This window comes from Cyrtonyx montezumae, unplaced genomic scaffold (assembly GCF_038088225.1).
Source record: "Cyrtonyx montezumae isolate F1298 unplaced genomic scaffold, pur_monq_1.0 scaffold_3, whole genome shotgun sequence".
In the NCBI taxonomy this organism is placed as follows: Eukaryota; Metazoa; Chordata; class Aves; order Galliformes; family Odontophoridae; genus Cyrtonyx; species Cyrtonyx montezumae.
In genome coordinates, this window is record NW_027072034.1 from 1,248,433 (window position 1) to 1,268,847 (window position 20,415).

Here is a 20,415-nt window from a genome sequence, read left to right on the forward strand (position 1 = left end):
AATTAATTATGCTCTTGAAAAAGGTTTTCAAAAAATGGAAAGTAGTAACAAGAAACTTATATCCTATTGCTGATGTGGGATTGAGGTCTGATCCTACAAGCATTCACTACGGAACGTGGGAAAACCAGTGACCTCAGAGAACAGTGGCGGCTGCAGGGTGAAGCCCTGCAGCCAGCAGCTGGAAGATCAGATGTAAGGCTGCTCTCAGCAACTCCAATACTTTTATCTATCTATCTATCTATCTATCTCCTCTCGAAGGAATTACTGAAGAAACATTTTTTGGCTACCTGTTAGCGTTCTTGTGCTCTGCTTTATTATCCATTCCGTAGTGCTGTAGTCTTCAAAAGAAAATCAAAGTTACAGTGCAAAAATCATATTTCAAGACACACAATCCTAATGCGCATCATTCATTTTGTTGTGGCAAAAGTTAAATGTCTTGTGCATAGTAAAATAAGCCATCAAAAATATTCACATTCATTTTTCAAGTTTACGACTTCCCTATTTTAAACGTCTATATACAAGTTGTGGGTGTGCTCTGCTTCAGCCAATTGAATCAAGTGTGTGTGTGGGAAGTGCTACTGGAATGCAGGATATAAACGGAATGCAGACAAACTTTCATCGATGTTCCACGCATTGAAAACTAATAAATGCCATTCCAGCCAGCCATTCTTTGAATCGAAGCACCTACTTGGTTTGCTTTTGATCTGAACTATTAGAAAACACAACTTCCGGAGATCTAGAGCTACTGCACACCTAGTAGAATAAAAAATAACTACATATTTATATTAAAATAAAGTGTTTAACCACAAAAAAAGCAGTAATAAAATACAGTTTCCTAATGTACATTTTGCATCCAAAGGATGAATAACAACTCACTAATAAATAATATTTATATAAATATTTTGTGTCTGGATATTTTTAAAAGGCAATAGCCCGAAGCGACTGCTGAAAAACCTGATGTGGCAGAACTCTGATTTACTTTCCCTCCCTCCCAAAATGATTACGAGGTTAAATAATACGAAGGTATCTTGCTGCAAGACAGCTGTGTACTCCACACATTTTTAGGTGGCAGAGGTGGCTGTTTCAGTAAGTACTGTACAAAGCGAGCTAGAAAAGCAGTGAGGCCCCAATTTGCTCTATAAAATGTTTCCTTTTAGTTTCTGGCTTGTAGTTCGAAGCATGTGTACAGTCTCAAAGATGATATTAAAATCAGAAGTATCAGAATACTCTTGGAGCACATTTTCAATGCAGTCTGAAAAGACGGGCAGTGATTTGATTCTTTGATGGCACAGTGGAGCTGGTAACAGCTGAGAGTGCTTTCACGTGAATAAAGCTTGTTTCACTGTGGTTACATCTAGCAATGCTTGAACTGTTATGCTCACTTTTACCAAGCCCTTTTCTTCTAGGATGTGATGTGGTAGGCAGAGCTTCTCCTAGAAAAAGACAAACAAAGGATAAAGATCAGGTTACTCAGTACTCCTGGCAACCCCACGTTACACACAAACACCCAACAAGCAAGGAACCATTTCCTGTTGGCAGTTCAAAAGAACTAACCAGGTTTTGACAAAGCCTCCCAATTTGGCTGTCATTAGATCTATGAATTAGTGTGAAATCTGTTCATGTTCCAGGCCTACCAGGGAAAGCAGTGTGTTCTGTGATCTTTACAGTATGTGAACATCTTAACTGAGAGGGAAGGCCACCAGGTACACGCTGAACTTTATCTGTTATCTGTGACATAAGATAATGAGGCATCTGGCCACTGTTTGGAGATGGAAGGCTGGATTTTATCAGTCAAAAGGAGTTCTACCACTGAGCTTTAGGAGGGGAGGTCTTGGTCTCAGGATTCACACCCATTAGCATTTACAGATAAGTATGTGCAATGTTGTGCATTCAACAGATTGAGCATTTCATTCCAAGTAATTAGGTGATTATTCTGCAATGTCAAGGAACCAACTTCATTTACCATCAGGACACAGCAGGATAAATCCTACTAGCTGCCCACACAGGCTATTCTATCAGCAGGTAGTCAAATACTGCATCTCCTACAGGTAAAAGGAGACCCCACAGTGAATAACTGCAGAAAAGCTTCCGTGGAGAGGCAGCTTTGTGTCATGACTGGCTCCATCTTTGAGAAAGTTTTCAACATAAAGGGGTGTTTATGTTAATGAAATATATGAGACTATGAAGTCAGGCATTGAGTTTATAATACATGACTACACCACAGACCATAATTACAACTGTGAGACTCACTGTCACAAGATGGAAGGCAAGAGTGCAAATGAGATGACAAGAACACAGGGAAAAATAAAATACTATTAAACACAAACACGTGGATACAACATCTGGCTCATGAAGCCCCTTCCTAAACTGTATGTTAACACCAATTAAGTTCTGAAAAATCACCACGTACGTGACCTACTCTGTTTTTTCCCTAGACATCAATACATGACCATCAGCAGAGTCAGTACTGACTTTCTCAGTACCTAACCTATCAGCTGTTCAATAAGCTTCTCAAATTATGGATCCATCTGAGATTACATTGTGATTACTTGCCTGTCTTCTACTGAGTATTCTTGCTTCTGGTGATGTGAAAGATGTCAGCTAAGAGTCTCTTTGTTATCTCTATATAATCCACAGTCATTTGTCCCATTTCCTTCTATGCACACTCCACTGATATCTCCAATTTAGACATCACTCATCTCTTTAACACCTCTTCTCATGATCTCCTTCATGCACAACCCATACTTAGCTTTCTTTTGTAACTTTTGTTGTGCTCCTTGCAACCCATTCCACTTTGACAAATGAGAATCTGAAAACTTTACTAAAACGATGCGTGAGGCATCGAACTGAGGTGATGAAACTCTCTGAGGTGATGAAAACTCATCACCCACCACTACAGTATCAGCCCAACTCCATTTCACAGCAGTTCTTCATCTCTCACTCATACTTTTCTTCCTTAAAGGTGAACTGAAACCACTTTGCCCTGGACATCGGCCACAACAAAACCTCAAAGGGAGATCCATCAAAGATTCTTCTTCATCTAAGAGGAAAAATTCCACAAGTAATTGCTAATAAAACCTTCATCAAGAAGAGGTTTTCATTTGAGCCGCATCCAGACTGCATCCTTGTTTAGTTTGAGATAGATCTATTCCAGCTTCTCTCATGAGGCTCCACCTGCAGTACTGCAATGAGCTCCAGAGCCCTCAACACAAGGACATGGACCTGTTGGAGCAAGTTCAGAGGAGGCCCACAAAGACTATCAGAGGACTGGAGCACCTTTCCTATGAAGAAAGGTTAAGGGAGCTGGGCTTGTTCAGCCTGGAGAAGAGAAGGCTACGGGGAAACCTCACTTCCAGTACCTAAGGAGGCTGTACTGGAAAGACTAGGAGTTTTCACAAGGGCATGTAGAGATGCAACAAAGACAAATGGCTTTAAAACTAGAACTGGGTAGATTTAGAATGGATATAAGGAAGAATTTTTTATTTGTCCTGCTGGCACAAAGGAACGCCCCTATCAAGCAGTCATTTCTAATTCATCACTCAGATTCCTATTCTAAACTTTCTCTGAATTGATCACTCAAATTAAGAAACTGATTCTGAAGTTCATTCATGCTAACTCTTCTGCGACAGATATTGCAAACCTGCAAACTGTCAGAGATGGTTCTCCCCTTTTGTTCCTCTGGAAGAAGGTATTTTGTCTGGAAAACTACATGAAGATATTTTAAGACAATATTTTCAGTATGCAAACTCCTAAAACAAAACGTAGCTAGAGTAACTACAGAGGAAGCTAGAAATAATGATATCACATAAAAAGTAAAAATACATTTCTACTTCAACTGTATAAATTTACTGAAAATATTTTGCCAATCTAATGTCTCCAAAGTTCTAAGAAAAGTTTACGATACTCTGGCTCTGGTGAGTTTCAAAAATATTTATCATTTATTGAGAATGCAAAAGGCACATGAAATAAAAAGTTATTCTTTGTACTTCTAGACTTCTTTCAAGAGCCAAAGCACACTGGAGTCCTATTTCACAGTTTTGGTGGCACAAAAAGTGCCAATATTTAGTTTTCCACTCAAGCTAAAAGGCATTAATATTTAATATCAGCTGAATGAAGCAACAGATCAGTGTTACAGTGCTGAAGGACAGGGATTTAAGCCAAAAAACCCAGGACCAGTACAACTTACTTTGCTACTTATTTATGTTTGAGAACATTCTAAATTTTTCTTTTTTTAAATTCTTTCTTTTTACAGCCAAATATGTTGTAAAAAAACAGAGTTAAGGACTTTTCCTTCAGAAAAATGAAATTCTAACTTGCCTTTTTTTTTGACACCTTACAGCATTCAAAGAGCTATTCTTTCACCTGTCACTCTTTCTCATCAGAAACAGATTTCTTGTTTTGTAATCAATTATATGCACATTTTAACTAAAAGCATAAAAGGAGTTCATGCCTCATTTCATATTTAAAAACAACAACAAAAAAAAACCAATCTGATCCAACACAGATGCTTCTCCTTTAATGCATTATCTAACGTCAAAATATGCTGTAGTAATTCAGTTTGCATTAAAACAACCTCCCTCCCTCTGCCATATTTACAAGACGTACACTCAAGCTATTTAAATAATAAAAAAAAATATTTAAAAGGTCTACTAACAACCAGAACTGCACAACTATGTACTACAATTCAGAAGCTTCAGGACACACCACTGTTTATATTATACATCATTCTGCATTAGTTCTTGAAAGATGAACAAACGAGAGCCTTTCCTTCTTCAGGAAGAAGGTGGAGTTCAGTTAATATTGTATAATTCTAATAAGTTATAAGATAAATTATAAGCTATTTATCATGTGGTTCTGATGGTCTTTCTGAACCTCTCAATCAAACCTATACCATCCACTCCTAAAGAAGTGCATTTTAGTGTGTCATTAAGTAATTTGCTTGTCTAAGACCTAACCACTAATTTGCTTGTCTCAGACCAAACCTTGCAAGCAGCTATCACCAACTATGCCACACGTATTTTTCAAATCACAGGCTTAAAATAATATATTTAACTTTTCTCAGAGTAAGAAGAATCAAATCTTACTAATGAATTCAACTTTCTACTTCACCCAGCAACACTGGCTGAAGATCTCAGTTGTCCAAGACTTCATACTCAACCACTGTCCCTGTGGCATGGCCTGTTTCCCATGCTTTGTTCTCTCTTGCCCTCCAGAACTGATACCTTTAACCATTGGAAGCTACATGGTAGACTCCCAAAACTTGTCATTCTGAGATAATATACCAGCAGAACTCACCCAATGTCTCCAAGGATTTTACATGACTCATTTTCACTCATTTCCCCCTATCCATTTTACAGAAGCATTGAACACATAACTTCAACACAGAATATGAATCACCTCTCCTAAAAATACCCTAGTTGAAACCATTCCTGAACAAGGCCCAGAAAAGAAAAAATACTGGCTAAAAATCTTCAGAAACAATCACAGAGGGAAGGGCCGTCAGTCCACTCATAGTCAATCCACTCTCTTCTGTCTAGTATAAACTGTAGACTGAAATTTTTGGTGTCAGTTTTCTCCCTAGAAGCACAGAAGAGCTTCACTATTTTCTACAGATATATACCCACTTGGAATAGACATTTTCAAACTCCTAAGAAGCAAAAAGAACTAGCTCATCAAAAGATGAAAATCAACAAACCATCCAAACACAAGAGGAGGCAGCAGTCAGGTTGAAGCACAAAGCAACACCAAAAGACAGCACAACAGGCACAGCCACAACCATGCACACACGTGTGCTGCTAAGGCAATTTTATATTCCTGGAACAAAGCTTTTAAGTGATGTAGAGACTGAAACAGCAATACATAAGGAATGCATCAATCCCACAGGGCTACATGACTCTTTACACATATGCATCTATTTTCTTTGACGTTTGATGCCTTGCAAGTCAAGCAATTGCTTGAATTGGATTATGCTGAGCATACAGAGACAATTAGGACAAGAGGGACAATTCATACAGAGAAGTTCATTATCAGGAAAGTAATTGTTGCCATTATGACAGTAGGGCAAGTAATGAACTGTTTACATCACGGTAACAAATCTCCTTGGGCCATGATGTTAGCTAAAAAAAAAAGTGAAAATGAATTCTACATATTTGGCAAGAAACATTTTGTTCTTTCTCAGACGTGTAGAATATGTAATTCAGATCAACAGGTAAAAGAAATAGTCATAAAGCAATGAAATACTGGAATATGTAGTTTCTCCAAGTACTTTTTTTTCTTATTAAAAGTAACTCCATACAATGTTCATTATTTAATGAACATTTGAAGCCAACTGCTCTGAAATGGACAGTCACTAAAAGCCTTACTAAGCAAACACGTCAAACACATAGGTCTTGAATTTTTGTTAGATGAAGGCTTATCTATGGGAATATGAAAATCTTTGTATCTTATCTTTGTAAATATACTTTCCTTAATGACTCACTGATGATGTCTGTATAAGCCCAAATGTCCTGCAGTTACCATTTGAAATGCAACAGAAAAGACCAGAAGATCAAAAAGCACAGTAATCCAGGCTGTAGGTATATTTCATCAAGTTTTTCTTTTAATTTCCAAAGGAAAGATTAGTATGTTTTGTTGAATCATACACTTCGTAACCAGATTCAAAAACGCAAAAAGAACCCCCAACAACCCAGAACTTCAATACTATAGCTGCAATTCTGTATTTAGAATTAGAGCCAATGAGATACCTAGGTATGTGCACCTTCTGAACATGCAATACATTGCAAATATTTACAAAACTGCATTGCAGATGATGGCTTTAGACCCTTTTACAAATTCTGGCCTTAAGCCACACAATTTTAAGGTAGACAATATGTTTTGCCAAAATGCCTCCTTGTTTCGTTCTAACACGTTAAGAAAACAGTGTCCTGAATCTGGAGGGAACAGAAAGCTCTAGAAGCTTACTAAAGACAGACACACATTAAACAGTTAGAGAAAATGCATACTTACAGGGGAGATACCAGTTATATCAAACCATATACATTAAAATCTAAGAGATGAAGTGAAGGAATGAGAATGTTTGGTATCATCCAAGTAGAATGGGTCATTACCTGAAAATATTTTCATATTGCTCTTTTCTGCATTATGCAGATTATGTGCTGGAAATGATAATGGACCACAAAACCTCATCTACCACTTTTTATAAACCTGTATGTAAGAGTGCTTTGATTTTTTGTATTATCAGGGGTAAGATGATAAAAGATAGCTCTTTTTGTGAAAACAATTACATGGCAATTAGAAAACTTAATTATATCTATGGAATAGAAGACTGGACTGAATATATATTTACTCAGATCTAGTCAAATTTCCATTCACATTAAGTGCAGACTTCCACTGAACTTGTTAGAAACATGATAGGATTTATTAACAGATGGCAGCTGTAAAAGCTTGTTAATAGATATGTGAAGAAAAAGGCATTTGAACATCTACTACACTGCTCTTGAACATATTTATCTGTTTTCTGGATCAAGGAAAAACAAAGTCAGATCTTCACATCAAAATCCCAGCTGTAATCCAGTGCAAACATATTTTACCTGCATATATAATAAATTAATCCATTATAATTCGTATTTATTACTTTATTGCACTAAGGATGTGATGATCTCCAGAGGATGAAAAAGTAATTAATATAGTACAGATCTGAGTAGATCAACTTATGAAGAAATCACAATTTGAAAATTTCTGATTAACATGCTACCATTGCAAGGAAAAAAAAAACAGAATGGGAAAATCAAAAGGTGGAATAAGTGTAATTCATGTCAGTGTTGAATGAATGTGATGCCCAACAACACTTTAGGTTGTTTTAAAGCCCAAAGTTATTCCCTTAATCATGCAACTGACTGAAATACCAGCTCTGCACAGCAACATCTTAATACTGGGATCTCTTAAGAGGTGAATCACCACCCAGCAGTACTCTTAGTTTCCTGAATATAACACCACAGGAAGAATAGCACAGAAGTATCAAAGAGTCCACATTAAGTAGATACCTGCTGAAGTTTCCACCTCCCTATTTAAACAAATTACTGTCTTCAGGGAGGAAAAGACTGGCACTTTTCATACCTTTACTACATCTTAAAAGTATTTTGACAAACGCTTTATGAAAAGTAAGGATACTATTATCTCTTTCCCTTTCAGATTTGCAAGTATTTTGAAGTGTTATCAATAACAACTAGAAAAAACACAGAAAATAGATAACCTTCACGTACAGTATGTAAGGCTATACTTGTCACTAAACAAGTACGGCCACCTATCATAGTCTGGTTCAAGATGGCTTCAACTCCATAAATCCAAATATTGCTTGCAGTGATACACTTTAATTGCTGCACATGGTTAAAGGTGAGAAAAGTGCAAAAATGTAATCCAAGTTAAAGACAACTGTCTTCACGGTAAGCATATATACAGTTCAGACTGAGTAAGTTTGAGAATCATGCATCACAGGCATAAGAGCAGTTGGTCTACACTAACACACCTCCTACAAGAGCGACCTGTTATTTTCTTCACTTTCCTCACCAACCTATTGAACACTGAATAACCACATAATATTAAAACCATGACATAGATATGAACTACAGGATGGTAGCAACAGCTTTTGCCACTTAGTTTTCTCACTTCAAAAAATGTTTAAATATACACGTGGATTGCTGCTACATAAGAAATGCACGACACAAAGCATTAACAGACCTGTTTACCACTTATAAGAGCGCAGGGAAAAACCAAGCCCTACAGAAGACATCCACTTTGCCTCACATACATACACTGGACTATAAGTAGTCATACATCAATAGCTTCTAAGTGATTTATGTCACTTCTTCAGTTTCATGAAAAGCAACACTGTTGAAACAAGACAAAACCAAGACCTTCTGAAAGTGGAATTTTAAACATTAAGCTCAGACTCTTTAGCGAGTGTCTGCTATCAGAACCACTGAAACTAGGTGCACAGTTAGAAGACAGGTCTGCACAGGATGAGGGCACAAGTCCATAGCTATGCACTCAACAACTAGCAAAGTTCTTGAAGGAATTAAGAACCTACAATAATTGAATGTGTGCCAAGTCACAGAAGGAACTAATGGAATCATTATACATTTTTCCATCTTAAAATACCTAACTACATACTTCCTTTACATGTGCATACACGTTTATGTATTAAAGCCAAGAAAACTGGGAACAGAACTGCATTTAGAAGCTTTTTAATACATTTTTACAAATGTCTACAGAACTAGGATATTAATAAGTAGCCCTAAATCATAATCATATCACCAGAATAATCTGTAATATACAAATTCATACGCTAATTATCTTCTAAAAGTCAGATGATAATTTTTGGATATAACAGCCAGTGAGAAATAAATGCATTTATTTCTCAGCCACAAAACTAAGATGCTTTGGTTAGCTAGCTTGACACTGAACTAAGAATTTTATCAGTAGCATCTTGCAGTAGTAAGAATGGGTCTATACTTGAAGCTTTATAATTTCAAGTCTCACTATGCCTTATAATCAATTTTCATTTGTATATTTCACTTTGATACAAAATAATTACAAGATTTGTCTTACTCAAGTTTTACAAATAAACAGAAAACACAACTGGAAGGAAATGGAAGTAATTCAGTCCAGTGCTCTAACCATAGGCAAAGTTCAAAGATACCAAAAGGCTTCCTGCCCAACATTTGCTTAACCTAATTCTTTAACCCCTCCTAGGAAGGAAAATCTAACCTCTTCCTAGACAATCAATTTTCCTAGCTACATTGTGTTTACACTTGTTAAGACAAACAAACATTACCAGCAGTTTCACAGGTGATGAAACAGAGACAAGGTAAGTGACAAAACTTGCTTGATGTCACACATAAGAATGACAGATAAAGGAATTTTATTCTCAGTCGTATTGTATCACACCGCCTTTTGTGATCTTCATTCTAAAAATATTGTAAAGTGCCTTGCATGTGAGGTGTTCCTCATGCCCAGTGCTAATTTACAGTCATCTTCAAGTGTTTTAAAGCAGATAAATTCTGCTTTGTGAGACAGAGGAAGAAGATTATTCCATGGTATCTGGAGGAAAACAAAATATAAGTAGGAAAATAACTACTCCAGTATGGAATTTAATTGGAACAGTAGAGATGACCAATCACCTTTAAAATTACAGTACTCTTTGTTAAACTAAAGGATTTAAAATAGAGAACTATCTTTCAAATTACCATTAAGTGCTCTTTAACATAATGCATGTTGAGAAAATTGGCACCAGCTCAGAAAGTACTATAATCTGCTGAACTGCCACCTCAGTTGCTTCAATATCTGTAGAATTATTGGATTTTCACAAATGCTTCTGAATGCCTCCCACAAAGGCATACTTGTCTTTTCCTAGAAAGGGTAGGCTCTGTTTAGCTTGAAATACATATAGACTTCATTCAAATGTGGAATAAGAGTTGTTTCAACCCTTTACCACATTCAGTGTACAGTCTAGGCAACACAAACTATAAAGACATACGTCTTAAACTAGAGCTGGAGAGGGGGAAAGAGATAGGACTTGCCTTCGGATCAGTTCATGACGCTAATCCCTCTCTCTCCTATTTCAAGAGATTAACAAAGATATTACAGTGAAGGGAAGTGAAGGAAAAAGGAGAATTTTGTAAGACAAAGGAAGGAAATTAAGTACCTGTAATTTGTCAGAGACAAAGCAGAAAGTTTGTGTGCACATGCGAACAGGTTATGCTGTTAGCACATTCCAGTGATAAGTTATAAACATCAAGACTACAAAAAGTATGTGGAAAAGACAAAAGCCTAATAGATCCCAGGAGCGAAAGGTAGAAGTTGACTGTGGGGGTTTCTCCCCGAGGGCGAGCAGAGTGTCAACAGTCTTTCGAATGTGACGAATATCCGACTGCAGGATGTCATACGGAGAGCAGAGGTCAGCCTATCCCGAAGGGCAGCCATTAGAACAGAAAAAAACAGTGCATAAAATTAAAAATACAAAAATATAAAGATATTGATAAATTATCACAATATTCTAGCATAAACATGTAGGAATAGTTTTTTCCTAATATTGCTTTAAGTGCTAGGCTCCCCAGCTTTCTTTGATTTCTCCTAAATACTAAGGCTACTGTACAATATCAAAGTTAAGACAGAAGAGCTCAGCCCCTCAAATTCTCCCAAAGTTATGCCCAGACGTGTGGCGAGGTGTATGTGATCCATTTATTCCAATGGGATCTACAACACCTTTGTCCCTCTATGCCTTTAAAGCTTAAATAGAATCAGCTGTAAAATCTCACTTATACAATAGCAGACAGTGGGTTAGAAAGCTGTTAAAAGTACAAGCAGCAGCAGCATGGAATCTCATGGAAAATACTTAAGCTGTTAGAAGTATGTAACATTCTCTAACATAACATATAACCTTGAATTTGGTATTCAAATACGACTTTAGTATGATATCCTGGAACAGAAACTGAGACCACCCCTGGCTGACTATCATTAACTTTAGTAAAGTTTCTAAGCTGAAGAATTAGACTCTAAATTCTTGAACCAACATTTAAAAAATGTACTAGCAGGTTAAACTTCTATATTCCTCTTGCAAAGTACCAATGACTTCATGTACTATCTTAAGCTAGTTATAAAAAATGAAGCATTACATGCAAAAGTAATACTGATACACACAAAATATTTATATTAATGTCACCCCAAACAACCACTTGTACTTTCAAAATGCAGCCATCTAAAATAGTATACTATTTTCCAAGGCAAAGGAGAATTTACTATCAATAAAGGTCAGTATTTATGAAAGAAAATTACGCAGGTAAGGAAAAAGATTATGTTTTGGAGGAATACTGTGTTTCTGAAAAAGTTTTTCAGTTTCACTTGCTCAATGAACTGACAGTGCACCAAATAAACAAAGTTCAGACGCCTGTTTTCTCTTACTGTGAAGTTTCAGTGTCTAGCTAGGAAGAAATTAACCTTTAAAATATTTAAAATGCTTTTCTATCTTGAAAAGTGATTAGTGAAACTGGAAAACTTTAATTTTACCTAGGCCACCTGACACATAGAAGGGGACAAATACTCTGGCTAGCACAAGACTGGTATTTTTTAACAGTAATTTTACTTAGAGCGATATTAAATGCTGATGTCATTTTATTTGACTTCTTACCTATTTATTTTTTTAAGGATGAAATCTCAAAGAGAGAACAAAACATGTCAGTCTTGTTTAAAAGTGAGAGAGGTCTACTACTGCATACTGCTTACTGTCTGTAAGCTGCTTCCCAGAGAAACTAATTTCAGTTAAACAAACGACTTGTTGACCATGTAATAATAGACTGCACTTCCACTAAAGACACTAATCAACCCAGTAAACACTACTTTTATTCAAAATGACATACAAGACTTGTATCATACTTGCCACAAATATTCCGAAAGAAATATCAAAGATACTTCAAACTCATACTTCTGTGAAATTTTCACAAACTTTAAACAAGGCTTTTTTGGAGTTTTTGTCAGGAAGGAAAAACAACAGACCCAACTGCATTTGAAAACAGTTCTTGCTGTAGTCAAATGAAGAAGGAAGTAATTTCAGAGTTAGAGGGTAATAGGTTGACTTTTTATTTTTTAAAACAAAGATCTAAGAACTTGCTAACCATAAATTAATGCACCGAGAAGTATACAGGAGATGTCAAAGCATACAAAAACAGCCAGCGTGTGCTGAAGAAACTTCCTAAGAAACTGTCATGCTGTGCTTCAGTGAAATTCAATGACACTTGTGAAAGCCTTAGAAGTTTCTGATCACTATTGCTTATTTTTGTATTCTGCAACAATTAATAATTTGCTCTCACCTTAGCTAAAACATTCATGCATTTTAAGCTTCTGTAACACAACTCTAGAGGTTACCATAATTTCACAGACACTGTGAAATAAGAATACCAAACTAAAATATGATATCAATAGATAGTGAAAAAATATGTGGTATTTACTTCAGTGCAACACCCACCCAAAGACAAACATAAGCAACCATCTATCCACTTCAAGCACTGTCCTTCTCATATTAGAGACTGAAATCACTAGTAAAAACTAAAAAGATTTGTATCAATTAACCATTACACTTATGGACCGACTTCTTGAGTCCAAAATGCTACAGGATTATAGCATACAGCTGCCAAAATCATGCATGCAGAATAAACACAAAGACACAGGTGAACGACAAAAGCACAACCAGCTCTTTGTGTGCAGAACCCACTCAGTCTATGTGCTCTTGCAGTGACTGTGGAAACAGATATGCACTTTTCAAAACCAACCTCTCAAGATTTTAATCCTAAAAAAAGTCAAGGGTAAGGTATCAGAATTGGATGAAAGAATGAAGTCTGTAGTACGTATGCACTGTACTCAAAACACAAATGAAGGAACCTCATAATTAGGATTTAAATATTGCAATATGGGATACTTAGCCACTTAAGTCCATACTGTAGGGTAAATAGCATACATTACAGAGCAAAGAATGAAAGGGTGGAGATAGGTGTCCTACCTGATAAAACTTACTGTACTGCCATGGATGTCTCATGATGAAACTATGGAAAAGTAACTGATTATGTGAATTGAGCAGAATACAAGTATAAGCAGCAATGAAAACATACCTTGCATTAAAATGAGAAACGTAATTACTAGATGAATTTCTAATAGGTGGGTAGAAGATAAAGCTCTTGACACTCTGGCTGATTCTTTTACTTTGCTTTGCTAATTTTAGCATATAAAAAATAAACTACTGTTTTTTTCTCCGGTCGTTTTACATGATAAGTAATTCCTACACTGACACAAATTAGTCATCTCGAGAAAAAATATGGCTGCTGTTACAAGAAAGTGGGATTGGTTTTCAGAGGAGATGAGATGCAGTAATAATCTTATCTGCAGGATTCTTAAGCCCCCAGAATGGTCACAGTAAAGTCTTCTGTAACTCGAGTTTTCATGAGATCATTTCATATTAAAAAGCCATTTCTTACCATCATTCCTATCCATTCAATATGTGTGGTCCAAATAGCTTGGAAAAAAATGCCCCAAACTTGGGAAAGACTGCAGAAGACTCCCACATTCACACCTGAGAAAATAACTGTATGGCTCACTAAAGGCTGCTCATCACTATTAACATGCTGGAACACAGGAGCTCAGTAAATCTGCTTTAATAACCAACTGTGAAAGATTTTATCACCATCTTTATCAAGAGAAATTAGCAGTTTAATATTAATCATTATAAACCATTGTAAATCAAATAAACCTATGCCTATCTTTGTTTCAAACTACGTAAGATTCACAAGCTGTGTGTGTGTAGGGAAAGCCTGTCTTTCTTTTTCCCAACTCCACTATTTAACTGCTCTGAACTAAAGTGGTCCCATAAAGGACTAAAAGAACCTCAAATGTCCACACTGTTAAGATATTACACTGGTGTAAACTGCTGATCATAAGAAATAATCTGTGTCTTTGTAAAAAGGTAACTTTTGCATCTGGTTCACAAATTTTGAAAGTAATTTGTTGAATTTCTTTTTTTACAAGATGTCTATAAAGTCCTACTTCTGATACAGCATATTTTTTCATTAACTGACAAATAATAGAATGCACACCAAAACCTGCACAATTTTTGCCTTTCAAATAATGCTTTGCATTTGCAGCTTTGCTTCTGTCTAAATTCCACTTGTAGTAAAGCATCATTCAGCCCACCACAGCTCATGTTTGCTTTGATACAAACATTTGTTATCATTAATGAAACTGCCTACGAAAATTCCCTATAGTATGGATTATTACAAATGACACTGTTTTCAGAATGTACACGAACAATTGGGTGAGAATTTCATCTCTTAACTAACAAATGTATATGAATATTGTCATATTGTTGTGACACACTGTTGCTAGTTTTATAATACAGTAGTGTTCTCCCAAATAGAGACCAAAATATTTTCATAACATTACATGTATGCTCATGTTACAGCAATTCAGACTCTCCTAATCACTTTCAATGCTCTTAGAGAAGGTGTCAGTAAGAATAGAACTGCATTAGAACTGGGACTTTTGAAACTTCAGAGACCACACTTATAAACGTGCAAAATAAAGCCAAAAAAATAGGTTTATTTTTGGATCCCACAAAGTATGAGATGATAGGTGCAATACTGGTGGTCATGGTAAGCAATACAGTTGGTATCCATAGTGGGTTCATGTGACACTAACAATGCATTCCCAGGAATGGCACCATCCACATACAGCATGTCATTCTGAAAAATGCAGTAGGACATGCACTCCTACTTGTCACACTGCTGCCACTTGTTTATGTAATTGGTATCAGACAAAAAGCAGGAATTTCCCATTCTATAGTTTTTAAAGAAGAGATCAGGCAATTTCACAGCTTTAGTCAGCAGCATAAAATAAAGTTTTCATTCGTACTTTTCTCAGTAAGTAAGGCTGAAGTTCGAGGGCACTGCATAATACATGGTCTTCTGGCTTTCAGATGCTTATCTGCCACTATCATATATCAAGAACAAATTTTTTATTTCAAAAAATGATAGTTTACAAGGATACCTTGGAATAAAAAAGGCCCTAGGAGAAAAACGTGGCAAAATTGGACATACTCTGCTTATCCTACCTTCTATTCTCACTCTTTCCTTAGCTTAGAGCCAAACTATTCAGCTTCCTCTTAAAGAGCCACTCATACCCTTAAAACATCCCTCTGCACAAGATCAGCAGCATCAAATGGTCAGTAACAAAGTGATCTTAATGCATTACCCACCGTACTGAAATATTTCCCCAGGAAGTAACAGCTTTGCCATGTCAGCTGGAACAAACAATCCAGAATCCTTATCAGGTCATTATACAGAGAAGCCCTTGTTCCTCCATTCTGTTTTTGTGATTTTGGTCAAGGAGGCTCATCATGACACACCTGGATCTGAATGCCTACTGAATTTTTCTGCCCTAGCAGGAAGTTTGCCAGAATCTTTCTGGACAGAGCAATTCTAACACAAGAGTTGAATGCTGAAAACCACCAAGTCCTTAAGAGTCCATGCAGAATTGCTAATTTCTTGTTTGCTTTTTACACAATTTGATAGTACCATTATTCTAAAGCTGTGGAATTCATGAAATAGTGTGTACTCCATTCCATAGGTAAACAACTGAACTTGTGACAATTATAAACCCTTTAAAAAAAAAAAGTCCAGCAGAATTTTTATGTTAATTCTTGGGAATGAAATGTAAGTATTATAAAAAAATCTGTCAGTATTAGGATTCATCAGAAAACATGTCTCCAAATAAGATACTTCTCAAAAAGGGGAGAAGGTTCAACTGACTCCTTTTGCTGCATTGTTCAGAGGTAGGTAAGTGAAGCAGCAGTAACCACACCATCCTCAGCTCTTCAGAAACTTCCTGCCAGCTGGCATACAAGTCTACATTCTTAATTCCCTTTCTCCTGGCACACAGAAACGCTCTATTATTTACCACCTTGTTCTGCAACACAGTGGATTTTCACAACATGTGGCAAACGTATATTTGCCAGTTACCAGCACAAAATCAAACATATCCTCAGAGCACTTACACACATATCATAAATACATAATTGCAACCAGTTTGCTTAAAATTTAAGTGAATTAGTTTTTCCCTCAACAGAAGGTAATACTTCTTTAGATTCGTTAAGGATGGACAGTTTATAAGTCATACTGATAAGATCTGATCCTTTACTTAAGGTTCTGTGCAACGAAAAAGCTTTAATGGAATATTCCCCTAAAAATTTCAAGAATTCTACACTGGTTTCAATGCAAGTTTAAAAGCGAAGCAATGAATACATCAAAAATGACTATTTTCAGAGAACAAAGGTGCTTTTCCTGAAAGTTTATTTATAGAGATCCAGAACTAATTTTAAAAAATATTGTAAAAGCATAGCTTTACCCCTCTATGATTTGGAGCAGCAAAGATTTCTAAAATTTTCTGTTTTATTTCTGTTTTTGAAAGAACTCTTCACAACAACTGCTCTTGGCCTTTTCTTTCCTGGGAAAAGAACCTGATGCATATTCTAATCACTGAATAATTTATAATGTACCACAAGACAATAGGGCAGCTCAACAAACACTCCGTACCTACTTTGCCCATAAGCCCACAGCACTGAGATTTTGATTTTTCTATTTTGCACCTTCTTCAAAATGAAATTTTCATGAAATTTTAAATAGTTCTAACATAATAAATTACCTAATGACAGCTCAGAGGTCAGCCCGTAATGCTGAATTCATCACACTTCCTATGAATCATTCACTAGAGTTGTAAGATTAAGTCCTCCCCTCAAAATTCCTACAAATAGCAAAAATGAACTGTTACTTCTGATTTCCCTCAAATGAAGTGCTAGAATGTAGATAAAATATAAATAAAATTGGAATTCTTTTCCAGCGTGAAATCTTTCCAGTATCATATGTTCTCAGTAGGTTGCAGGGGAGGCAGAAGAAAGACAGAATGTCCTTCTGTTTCACCACTCTTGACATAAAGGCTAAAAACCATTTAGTTTTAATTATATGTCATACTAAAACAATGAAAATAGATCATGCAATTTTCATGTTTTCAAATAAAAAAATATATAACAATTTTACATTATTTTCAGGATCCGATATTTTAAATGAACCTTTTTTTAAAACATGCTTCTAGACCACAACAGAATCTTTGAACTATTCCCATTGAAACTCCATAATTCACTACATTATTTAGAAGGGCATTTTTCCTTATTAATTTTAAAACAGATACCTAATGAATAATATCATCCTTACATGAAAAGCAGAAAACAACGTGCACTGCTATTTCCCTATTTCCACAACTTATACATACAGGATCACCTTACTCACAGGTACATTCCATCCTTTACACATAGAAGGGTTTGCTTCACATCACTGCAGAAATGTTTCAGTACATGGGTGTTACTAGTCACTTTCTCAATACATACCACTGAGTATGTCATATGGTAAAAAAGGAAAAATCATCAGTTAAAAAGAACGAAGCCCATCTTCAAAAAGTAGTAAGTAAAAATGTAGTTAAAGCTGCATGGAGAAAAATGAGTAAACTTTCACTTAATCACAGTCTTCTTATTAGCCATTTACCACATTCCTTAGTTATTTTCCATTGCAAACATAAGGCTGCGTTGGGGATAATGCTGAATTATAAACTTAAGACAAAATTTGCATTCTTCAGTGCCGTAGCATCAAACATTTAAATGCACTAAAGCAGCATTAAATCATACAATGCAAAACAAGGAATTAAGTAAGATGTCCTTGATGTTGAAAACTGCTATTTCATAAAGCTATCCTTAAAGAAATTCATTCACTTTACATACTTTATCATCTGGAAATGGTAGACAATTAAATTACCTCTGGTATCCCCAGCTTTCTACATGCATCCAGGAAGTTCTCAACATTTCTTCTGCATTTGGCCATGCTAAGTTTAGGCTACAGAAACAGGTAAAAAACAGGTTATGACAAAAGAAGAATTCATTCATTCAGTCAGTAAATTACTCATTTGTAACTCTTGTATTGATGCACCATTTCCATTATATTTCTCCTGAAATCAAGGCATAAAATTCTACTTCCCTCCTCCCCCACCACAAAAACATACAAACACAATTACAGTATGAAAGCTGTGGATACTATGTGCTTTTACTTAGTAAAGTCATCAACAAATTTAACACTATTAGTTCATCTCCAGCATTTGAGGTTCTAAAACCTCACATTCTGTGATAGAACAGACAGCAATTAAACTGATGACACATTTCAATGTACATTAAGGGGAACAGGTTTCCATGTAATATAGCTTTTACATATTTTTCATGATTTATGTACTCAAAAATATGAAGTGGCTATACACAATTTTCATGGTTGAAGAAGAAATTTCCCGTTACTGTTTCAAATTTGTCTCTCTAGGGACTATCTAACACTTTAAGAAATACCATGTTAAAAAAAAACCAAAACACCACCCACATCACTATTTCACTTGTTCAATACAAGACAGAAAACAAGAGTAAGAATACCCATTTCAACCAAGAATTCACATCAGGGACTTTAAAGAACTAATTTCCAAGGCTCAAGTCATTTGCTATTTCAAGCAAGAGAATATCATCAATATAAAGCTGAGAAAAATGAAAATGGTCATTGATACAAAGCTGAAAAAAAAAATTGGTTTTAAAATATTTGCTATTACAGATAATAATTCCAGTCAGCAACAGAACTTCAAGATTTTCCACCATGAATTCAGTTTTGTGTATTTTGGCAGTTATCATACCTTCACCAAAGACTTTGCAGAAATAATTTAAACCAAGTGACAGTAAAAGAAACATGATTAGACGTCAGAATTTTTTTTTTTTTAACATCTGTCTTCTTGGAAACTCTCATTTTGTGTTACAATTTATGTAACCAAGTATCATTTCGCATTAAACTAGTAAGTTTTGTGGGGGATTATTTGTTTTATTTATTTTTTTAAAACAATCCTCCCCTACTGAAACAAAGAAAAACACAAGAAACATTCAACTTACTACTGCTGGTGAAGGTACATGAATACTTCCTACTGACCGAGGTCGAATATGATTTACTAAATGGCAGAGAACTACACCATCCATGAGAGCAGACCCCAAGTCTTCAGGCAAACATATTTTTAGTCTTGTTTCAATATTCTGCAAATAAAGAACATGTACACGCTTCAACATAAAAATGAATAAAGAAAGAAAAAGCATATATTTTCTCACAATCTCCCATGCTGCTAGATAAACATGCAGTTTTGTTTTACTGGTAATCCCACCTGTTACATAACTAATTATTTACAAAACTACAAAGCAACTCCCTCTAGCCTATGATGGTTGCTGAAGTATGGAAATTTCTTTAAAGGAAGCATACATTTCAAATGCTGCTGTCATAATTTGCACTTATTTTTATATATACATGGATATAAAAACATACATAAGCACAAATAATTAGTAATGTGATGGCACTATACATGGGTGCTTTCTTTCACCAGGACTTCCACTTAACCACCTCAAATTTTATCAGCAGAATCAGAAATGCATTGTGAACAAGGAGAAAAAGGTAACTGCTCCCTCATAGTCTGGAAACTACTTATGAAGAGTTAGAGAGATAGAAAAGATACGTAATAAAATACAGAACATTCAGATATAACTCATACCCAAGAATTCTCTTTCAAGGAAAACTGAAGTCCCGTTGAAAAGAATTTGATATTGCAAAATAAAGTAATTTGCAGCAGATTTAGAAAGCCGTTTCAAATTCTTTATGTGCAACGTTCTGCATATTTCCCATGTACCAAAAATGGTTTCTAAGCCCAAGGTCAAAACAAATCTTATAATCACACATGACACACTCTCCTTTCTGGCATTTATGAGAG

The 20,415-nt window shown here is 35.7% G+C and overlaps 1 protein-coding gene across 9 annotated transcripts in view; it reads right to left on the minus strand.

The window, feature by feature from the left end:
• Positions 1–255: 255 nt before the first annotated feature.
• Positions 256–20,415, minus strand: part of LRCH1 (leucine rich repeats and calponin homology domain containing 1) — a 115,236-nt gene continuing 95,076 nt past the window's right edge. For 7 of the 9 annotated variants that reach the window (XR_010622609.1, XR_010622608.1, XR_010622605.1 and 4 more), the window contains 4 exons: positions 19,556–19,693; positions 18,399–18,476; positions 10,703–10,960; positions 1,378–1,433 (listed from right to left, as the gene is read on the minus strand). Coding sequence is in view for 2 of the 9 variants with exons in the window: in XM_065743930.1 (XP_065600002.1) it covers positions 1,320–1,433; positions 18,399–18,476; positions 19,556–19,693 (330 nt within the window). In the remaining 7 variants the exon portion in view is untranslated. Of the gene's footprint in view, positions 1,434–10,702; positions 10,961–18,398; positions 18,477–19,555; positions 19,694–20,415 lie in introns of all 9 variants that reach the window. The other 2 variants (XM_065743930.1, XM_065743929.1) reach the window with 1 other exon arrangement.